The sequence below is a fragment of the Neophocaena asiaeorientalis genome, unplaced genomic scaffold (genome assembly GCF_003031525.2).
Source record: "Neophocaena asiaeorientalis asiaeorientalis breed wild unplaced genomic scaffold, Neophocaena_asiaeorientalis_V1.1 scaffold225, whole genome shotgun sequence".
In the NCBI taxonomy this organism is placed as follows: Eukaryota; Metazoa; Chordata; class Mammalia; order Artiodactyla; family Phocoenidae; genus Neophocaena; species Neophocaena asiaeorientalis.
In genome coordinates, this window is record NW_020172364.1 from 2,163,192 (window position 1) to 2,172,909 (window position 9,718).

General features: G+C 35.4%; 1 protein-coding gene and 1 non-coding gene across 3 annotated transcripts in view; one reads left to right on the forward strand and one right to left on the reverse strand.

Moving 5' to 3' along the window:
- Positions 1 to 278: 278 nt before the first annotated feature.
- DCUN1D1 (defective in cullin neddylation 1 domain containing 1) overlaps positions 279 to 9,718 on the reverse strand; it is a 30,148-nt gene continuing 20,708 nt past the window's right edge. Inside the window, exons 5-7 of one of the 2 annotated variants that reach the window (XM_024767743.1) lie at positions 4,797 to 4,879; positions 4,460 to 4,556; positions 279 to 3,094 (exon numbers count right to left, since the gene is read on the reverse strand). In XM_024767743.1, coding sequence (XP_024623511.1) covers positions 3,015 to 3,094; positions 4,460 to 4,556; positions 4,797 to 4,879 — 260 coding nt within the window. In that variant the 3' untranslated portion in view covers positions 279 to 3,014. Of the gene's footprint in view, positions 3,095 to 4,459; positions 4,557 to 4,796; positions 4,880 to 9,718 lie in introns of those variants that run through there. The other variant, XR_003006252.1, reaches the window with a different exon arrangement.
- TRNAE-CUC (transfer RNA glutamic acid (anticodon CUC)) lies at positions 9,613 to 9,685 on the forward strand. Its single transcript has one exon. It is a non-coding gene; the product is annotated as a tRNA-Glu (tRNA).

The following is a 9,718-nucleotide window of genomic DNA, read 5'->3' on the forward strand; positions in this document are numbered from 1 at the left end:
TTTCTTTCTCTCATTAAAACTTTTTAAAAGTCTAATGAAGAACACATACTTACAAAGCCGTATTACACAACTACAGTACTATTAATTAAATAAAGCAGCCCAGTATAGTTGTAAACATTTTAAATGTAGTAAACAAGACTTGGCATGTCTTTTCTCCCCAAAACTTGCCATTATAATGCTCTTTCCATAAATAATTATCCTTTCTGGAAAAGTTTTCCGGTATATTTTAGTCTTTAAAAGTATTACACTGAAATAATATGTGAAAAGATTTAGTCATGGCAATTTCACTGAAGCTTTTATTGCCTCTGTTGGTAATATGACAGGGATGTAAGAAACACAATTGAACTTACAGAGATATGCAGATGATAGTCACTAAAGATAATCTTGATCTCAAGTATTTTTATATGTGGGCACTTCTAATTTTATACACTTTACTATTTAAAAAGCATTACATTGTAAAATGTGTACCTGTTTTGACATTTGGCAAAAAGGAAACTGTACCTGTGGTTCAGTTTAAAACAAAGAATCAGCATGGGGAGTTTACCAGAATGAAGACTGAAACACTAATGAATTAAAGCAATTCAAGTTGTGTGTGTGTGTGTGTGTGCGTGTGTGTGTGTGTGTGTGAGCATGTGTGCCTCTTTCAACCTGTCAATCTCTCTCTTTCACACACACTCACACACACATGGCCATTATGTGTAAGCATTTTTTAGTACAAAATATTCCCTGTAACCAGACATGTATCCTCAGAATAACCACACCACATTAAATCAGTCTTCTCTTTTCAGCCCTAGTAACAGTATTGTTTAATTCTAAGATGCCATCATAGAGTTAACAACCTTAACTTTTATGCTACATGATTATATTCAAAGCTCTATGTATTTTTCTGTTTATAATTACATAGTAATTATAAATGTTTAGTACCAAACTGATGACAAACACTATTTTGTTGAAAAGGTCTTGCATTTAAAAGGAAAAGTCTGTAAAACCCAAGGCACTAGGCCACGAATCAATATCAGACTTTTATGAAAAACAATTTATATTGGGGGAAAAAAGCTAATCGGATCTCATTTCAAAACACAGCATACCGGAATTAATTAATCAATTCAAAAACAATACCATAACTCAAAATCTTCAAGACAGGAAACAAAATAGTACATTTATATATATATATCTTTTAAAAATTTTTCATAATTGAAGTTCCTCTTAATATTTACAAATATGAAATCAGGAAATACTGAAAGCAGCAGGATTCTTCGTTTTTCTTTTCTTTTTTTAATAACCAATTCCAGTAACCTGAATAGAAATTTTCAAAATTTTCTTTTGATAGAATCATATTCTTGAATTAAAGTTATGATTAGAATATTAATATCTATGGGGAAAGCTTTCTAGTCAATTTCAAAATCGTAAATAAAAAGTAGTTTTAATATATCATTGTTTCTTAAAATCATTTCCGCATACACCTTATAATGTACTGCTATTCTGAAGTACATACCTTTGATAATTTCAACATTAGAACTTAGAGTGCCTGGATACACCAAGCAAAATCTACTCCTGCTAAAAACCAGTCATCCAATATCAGAAATTTTACATTTTTTAACCTGCCTTATAGAAATGTTTAAGAAAGCAATAAACCCTTCTTCACAGGTCAAGAAGTGAACAAAGAAATGAGCATTTTCAGCATGAAAGCAGTTCATGGGTCTTGTAATGAAGAAAAAAAAAAATACAAGACAGAGTTCTGCTTTGATGTGAAAACTGAGCTAATCTGAGTGAAACAAAGAACAGTAAAAATTAAATAATTTATGAAAATAGAAGCCAGATTGGTACTTTGCATCAAGTGCATGCCTGCTTGAAAATCTTTGCTCCTGAAATATTTGGCAACCACAGTGATTAGCAGTTAAAGCAACTTCAACAAAATAAGAAGTCATCAAAAATGGACTATTTGTCTGAAAGAGCAGTACCTATATTATAAGAATTGAACTTTATGGCTCATTACAACCATTTTCAAAATTTAATTCCTACTATCTTCTTATAAATTAAGAGAATTTCATTTGTGTTCCATAGTGTGCTGACCAAAAAGCCCCAAAAAACAAAAATAAACCCTCATGCCTAAATTTAGAATATTGTATTATGTAGCAATCTAAAACATTCAAAACAAATTAAATAGTTTAACTTACTCGACAGGCATATAAGCGTTTCAAAATCATAATGAAATCCAATTATGGAGTGCATAATGTAAACAGGAGTAGAATCTAACATTATGCAGATGTTTTTCTAAATAAAACCCCCTGTAAGACAACTATATATAAACATGGGTAAGATAAGTGCAGACTAGTTCTGTGGAACCTTCTGAAATCGAGGGTCTAAAACACAGTAAAATTTTGGGTAGGCACACCAAGTTACCCTAAAAATTTTTCACGTTGGTTATTTTGACTTTTTTTTCAACAGATACTCTACTCACGTTAACAATACATGTGATTTGCCAGGAAAAAAAAAATCCCCCCATACCAAAACACCATTCCAGATCTGGTGCACTTAAATATATCACTCTCACTGGAAGTGCTATCAGCATAGTCTTTGCAACTAGCCCAAAGCATATATTTAAGAAGTTTTTATAAATTGTGATGTTCACATGTTTAATTCTTATGCCAAACTGTTTTCTGATGAAGACAGCATTGTGCTTTATGCAAGAATGGAAACTTCAAAAGAATCACCATAAAGCTTCTAAGACTTATGGGAGAATAAACTAGGATGGTCCACAGATATAAGATGAAATCCACAATGTTGGAATAATAAATGTTTAAAGCGGCCCAGACTAGAAGACAAGCCCAAACCACCATTAGAAGAATGAAATACGATATGGTCCAAGATGTATCCTTAAAGTTTTGTCTCAACCCTCAGTCTGAATTGTGAGGATTGATCTTCAGTTCAGTCCAGCCAGCAGAAATTGACTGTGCAATTTTCCATTGTATTTATTGTACAGACTATGTACATTCTAGAAGGTTCCTTTAGTGCTACACTGTTGTACTTTTTGTCCCAGCAATTTGAGGGCGTGCAAATTCCACAAAGTCATCAATAAGAACAGGCCATGCTCCTGTGGGTGGGGGGGGGGTGGGGGACGGGAATGGGAGAAAAGAAAGAAAGAAAAGCAGAAATAAGGCTAACATTTTAATAGAATCCTTTATTTTTTTAAAATATCTTCCCCATAATTGTTAAAGTATGTCATTATAAGTATTCCCACTAATAGGACTTCCAAATTTCTAGCTCTTTAGAGTTTCTACCTAGAGTATTCCTTTCTCTCTTCTCTATTATTCCAATACTTGATAATTCCTTGAATGATAAAAAAATAACCCTTCTGGTAACTAATAATATTATGGTTTTCTGAAGGTCACTGAAGCCAGGCCACTGAAGTAATTTAGTCAAATCTGACCTTGATATGATGACATGCTGCCAGTGCTGCTGAAAGTACAGTATGTTGGAGTTAATCTTTTTTTGCACTTTGTGGCAATCTTACAAAGGAAATTAACAGCAAGGATCAAACTCTAACCTATTTCATGATAATAAATTACTAAAGGATGTTAAATTACATATATGCATGCCTCTATACATGCCTCTTCTCTATGCCAACCTCCAAATCAGGAAGTTCTTCAGTTTTGTGTAAGGTCTAACAGAAAGCACAATTATCAATTATCAGTCATTTCTCACTTCTTAAAGAAGACCATACATGACAATGAAAACAAAGATAAGGAAATAACATTATCTTTGGTTACATTAAGTAGTTCCAGGACACTTTTAAGGAGACCAAGGTTACTAGAGATTTTTCAAAAAATACCTCTGCCTATTCAACAATATCAAAAAAAAAAAATCCTGCTAATTCTCAAAGGGAACTAGGTAAGTATGCGTGAAGAAACGAATGTAAATCACTGCCAGTTCCAGAAAAACAAAAGCACATGTCCTGATAGTGGATGGCAAAATCATCCTTATACATACATGAAGAAACAGCAGAAAAGCATTCAATCAGTGAATATTTACTGAATGCCAAGAGTACTACAGTAGGAAACTAAAGTCTGTTTCCATTTGGACAAGGTCACTAAACTTAAGGAGTTTACAATCAAGTTCACAGACAAAACAAACAGACAACAACAAAAAATACATATACAAGTACTATAAAAGTACATTAAGAAAAGAATAGGTTCCTAAAGTAAACTGAAAATCTAAAACATGGATGAAAAGTACTCATGCCTTTCTGGAAGACATGAATACACAAAATTGGTATTTAAGGAAACAATGCAGATTGGTAAAGAGGATGAAGGCATTTCATACATTCAGAAGAGCACAAATAAAAGCTCAGAAGAAGGAAATTAACTCCAAGAAAAACAGAAGTAGACAAGAAGTTCAAGAGTGTGTGATAAAAGAAGACAAATTTTTCAAAAAACTGATAGAGCAAAATGTTCATTACCTTCTTCATCATAATTAGACATGTCATCTGCAATCATTGTACTGAAGTCTAAAAGAAGATTCCAAGTATCTTTCGGTATTGATCGTTTATGATGTTCCTATTAAAAAAAAAAAAGAAGCATCCAAATCACTAAAAAGAGTTTCAAAAAAACAGTCCAGATGATGCCAAATACAAGAATGCAAAACAACCTATGTAATAAAATTCTGGAAATCAAATTTTTCATTCTATGTCCATTACATGCTCTGAAATGAGTTAGTTATGCTTTAAAATGTTAATTTATCTTCAAATAAAGCAAAAGTTTAGAGAAAACACCAAACTGCAGAAAATATGAACTTACCAACAAAAATTTATTCCATAAGTCTAAGAATTTAAATCTTCCATTAAGCACTAAATTCCAGTAGGCAATGGCCATTTCTAGATCTGTAATATTAAAAATAAATTATATACTTCAAATGTCAGGAATATTTGTCTCTGAAAAAAAAAACACCAGGTAAGACAAAAGATAGCCTTTAAAAAAAAAAAAAAAAAAAAAGGCTTGTGTCCTGAATACTTACATAATAAAAATTTCCTATAGAGTTAAGTCCAAGCTTTGTATCCTGCTTCCATCACAAATGAATGGTGCCTTCAGGGCAAGAAGGATATCACTTACCTCATAAGGGGTTTCTGAAGTTTAAATAAGATAACGTAGGTAAGCATGTTTGACCAGCTCATAAGTATTCAAATATTAATGTACACCAGTATTTCTTGACCTCAGCACTTTTGACATTTTGGGGCAGATAATTTTTTGCTGTGGGAAGCTGTCCTGTGCATTACAGCACTAGCAGCATCCCTGGCCTCTATCCACTAGATGCCAGTAGCAGTTCTGCCCCATCCCCAGTGGTGACAACCAAAAGTATCTCCACATATTCACAAAGGTCCCCTGGGAGGCAAAACTGCCCGCAGCTGTAAATCACTGAGGTACACGTATAAGCTGTAATGCAAAGAATTACTACCCACAATCCTAACCCATCTTACGCTCCAAGTTGTTGGCTGACTGATCCTCAAGGAGACCATTAAGAATATTAAAAATGTTAAATTAATAATAAACTAAGATTTGTCTTTTTAAAAGTTTGATGAAGAGGATATAAATGACCATTTAACTGGTTTTGGAGCCGATAAGGATAAAGAAGCAATATTACATGACAAAAAACTATATCCGTCATAACAACAGAGAGAAAGAACTATGATCTCTTTCAAAGAACTAAAGTAGTTAGGTCAAGCTTTTATGAGTAAATTTACATTTCCAGGTCAGGAAAAATTACACCCCAAGTAACTTAAAAGTCCTTTTAGATATGATCTCCAAACTACTCTGGATAATCTGAGGAATCATGAAAGACTAGGAAAGACTCCAAAAAGGCTCACATCCTACCTGAAAAAAAACATATAGGACATAAGGCAAAAAATCCCCCATCTTCACTAGACCCTAACCTCTTCAAGGATAGGGACTACATATCCCCAAACTAGCAGACTGAAACACACAGTAGGCATTCAGAAACTGCTGAATGAACAAGTTTCCTTGGAAAAGGTGCCTCTTCTCCCATCCAAGGTTAAGCCCCTAACACCATTATTATGGATCCAATATGCCATCCTGCCTTTTCAAGGAATCTGGTCTACTGATTAATTTTCTTCTCTCCCTGTATCTTCAACTTTGCCCTGTCTTCCAGCTTTCCCCTCCACAAAGGAACACGCTCAAGTTATCACCTATCTTTTTTTTTTTTTGCGGTACGCGGGCCTCTCACTGTTGTGGCCTCTCCCGTTGCGGAGCACAGGCTCCGGACGCGCAGGCTCAGCGGCCATGGCTCACGGGTCCAGCCGCTCCGCGGCATGTGGGATCTTCCCGGACCGGGGCACGAACCCGCGTCCCCTGCATCGGCAGGCGGACTCTCAACCACTGCGCCACCAGGGAAGCCCTATCACCTATCTTTAATAAATCTTTCTTGTATCTCTCCATTCCCTTACAAGCTACCCTCTTTCTCCTTCCCTTCACAGATCATCTTGAGAGAGTACATGGAGTCTTCTACTTTTATTTTTAATGTGCTCATGAAAATATGTCTGAAAGTCAAGTTCAGATCCCCACGTTTTAAGAGAACTAGAAATATGACAACAATCCCTAACTAATCACAATTCCTTTTCAATCTTTGCAGTCTTTAAAGCTCTATACCAAATATTCCTTCCAGGTTCTTTAATTTTATTCTTTTCTTTACCAACCAAACATATAATTGTCTGGCTTAAGTGCAGTAAGATCGCTCTTATTAGCATGTATAGTAGGATTTGCTGTTATTAGCATGCTTAATGATATCCTTCTTCACTTCAAATGCATTAAACTTATGAGAACTAAGCTTATTACTAGTGTTAGCATTTTTTCCCTTTTCAATTAATTTTTAGAAAATAAGGATGAGAAACAATGAAATATTCAAATAACTGTAAACCATGAGACACCTATAAAGGCCCATTTCTCAGCTGATATACTAACCTAAGAATCTTATAAGAATAGCAGTGTACATATATGATGTTTGAAAGTTCAGGTAGTTGCAAGAACTTTTTGTAATCTACATTCATTGTCCAATTTCCTCACCTACCACACATTTTAATTCTATAAACTAGTGTCCACCTCCGTCACTCACCCCACTGAACGTAATATCTGAAGGGTCACCAAGCCCTTCTGGTTGCCAAATAAACCTTTAAGTCCTTAATTTACTTGGCTCTCTGCCGTATTTGACAAAACTGAGTACACCTCCTGGATGGAACTGTCGCTTCTCTCAGCTTTAATGGTATCACTCTATTGATTTTCCTCTGTCCTCTCTGGCCTTATTTTCTTTTACTGCTCCTCTTCCTCCATTTGTCCATTAAATGTTGATGTTCTATAACACTGTACGTCAGCAATAACCACCTCTACTTCTCTCAGATTTTTCAAACCTTTACCTTTTTTCAAGTTATATGCTCAAACCATCTCTAACAAGTCCTAAATCTGAAACCGCTCTTTCTATATTCTAGATTCTTACATCTAGTTGCCTAAGGACATCTTCAACTGGATATCCACAAACAACTCAAATTCAACAGGGTTCAAACTGAACTATAGACCTACCATTTTCTTTTCTCTCAATGAATGTCATCACCCTACAGTATTTCTCAATGAAACACAATTTTTCATTGTAAGGAAATGAAGTCCTATGCACTGCAGGTCATTTAGCAGACCCCTAATCCCAGTAGAAGCCCTCAGTCATTATAACAATACCAAAAATACCCCCCCACATTTCCAAATATCCCCAAATGGGGGTTAAGACTAACTTCCTCATCACACTTTCAATCAAAGCTTTCTCATTTTGGCTTCTAAGCACCTTTTAAATCTCTCTCTTTTCTCCATCCCTTGCTAGGGCCTATGCTAGGGTCCTCTTCATGTCTAGCTAAATCACTGCAACAGCTTCATAACCAATTTCTCTTTCTCTAGTTCTGCCTCCACACCTTTTAAAGGACCACACTGCTTTCAGATGGACCTTTCAGGCATATAAATTTGGTTTCACTTCCATGTTAAAATTCTTCAGTGATTAAAACAACAATGAGATACCACTACACACCTTTTGGAAGGGCCAAAATCCAAAACACTGACAACACCAAATGCTGGCGAGGATGTGAAGCAACAGGAGCTCTCATTCATTGCTGGTGGGAATGCAAAATAGTACAGCCACTTTGGAACAGTTTGGCAGTTTCTTACAAAACTAAACATACGCTTACCACATGATCCAGCAATCACACGCCTGGGTATTTTCCCAAATGAACTGAAAACTTACATCCACACAGAAACCTGCACATGGATGTTTACAGAAGTCATAACTGCCAAAACTTGGAAGCAACCAAGATGTCCTTTAGTAGGTAGACAGATATATAAACTGTGGTACATCCAGATGAAGGAAAATTATTCAGTGCCAAAATGAAATGAGCTTTCAAGCCATGAAAAGATACGGAGGAAAACAAATGCATAATAATATTATTAAGTGAAGAAGTCCATCTGCAAAGGCTACATACTGCATGATTCCAACTATATGACATTCTGGAAAAGGCAAAGCTATGGAGAGAGTAAAAAGATCAGTGGTTGCCAGGGGTTAGGAGGGAGGAAAGGATGAACAGGCAGAGCACAGAGGTTTATTAGGGAGAGTGAAAGTTCTCTGTATGAAGCTATTATGGTGGATACATGTCATTATACATTTGTCCAAACTCATAGAATGTACAATATTAACAGTGAACCCTAGGGAAGGGATAAATTAGGAGTATGGGATTAAGATATACACACTACTATATATGGAGTAGAGAACCAACAAGGACCTACTGTATAGCACAGGGAACTATACTCAATATCTTATAATAACCTATAATGGAAAAGAATCTTATATGTATCCCATATATATATAACTGAATTACTTTGCTATACACCAGAAACTAACACAACATTGTACATCAACTATATTTCAATAAAATTTAAAAAAGAAAAAAAGAGTGAACCCTACTGTGAAGTTGAACTTTGGATGATAATGATGTGTCAATGTAGGTACAACTGCAACAAATGTACCATTCTGGTGGGGATTTGATAATGGGAGAAGCTATGCAGTGTGGGGGAAGGGAGTAGTTGGGAAATCTCTGTACCTTCTGCTCAATTTTGCTGTAAATCTAAAGCAGTTCAAAAAATAAAGTCTATTAACTTTTTAAAAATCTGCAATATTTCCTACTGCCTTCAGATAAAAAATCTACATTTCTAGTCAAATGAACTTACTTGCAGTTTCTCAAAGGTGCTATGTCTCTCACCTCTAAGCAACTGAACTTGCTAATCTCTCCACATTAGAGATGGCTTCTTTTTCTTTTGGCTTTGAAAACATATATTCATTCTTCAAGGCTCAAAAATTATAATCTTTCTGAAGACTTTGCAAACTCACCCAGACAGACTTAAGATGTTCCTAACTCTATGCTCTCAGAGTAACCAGCCAATAAATGTTTTTGGATGAAACAGGAATATTCAAAAAGATTAATAAGTTATTATTAGGAGCTGAAACACATAAGATTAAGTTGTACAGGGATAAAATGTCAATTGCCACAAGCATATGAAAAACTGCCCTTTAGGGAATTCCCTGGTGGTCCAGTGGTTAGGATTCAGCACTCTCACTGCCAGGGCCCCAGGTTCAATCCCTGGTCAGGGAACTAAAATCCCATAAGCCGCATGGTACGGCCACA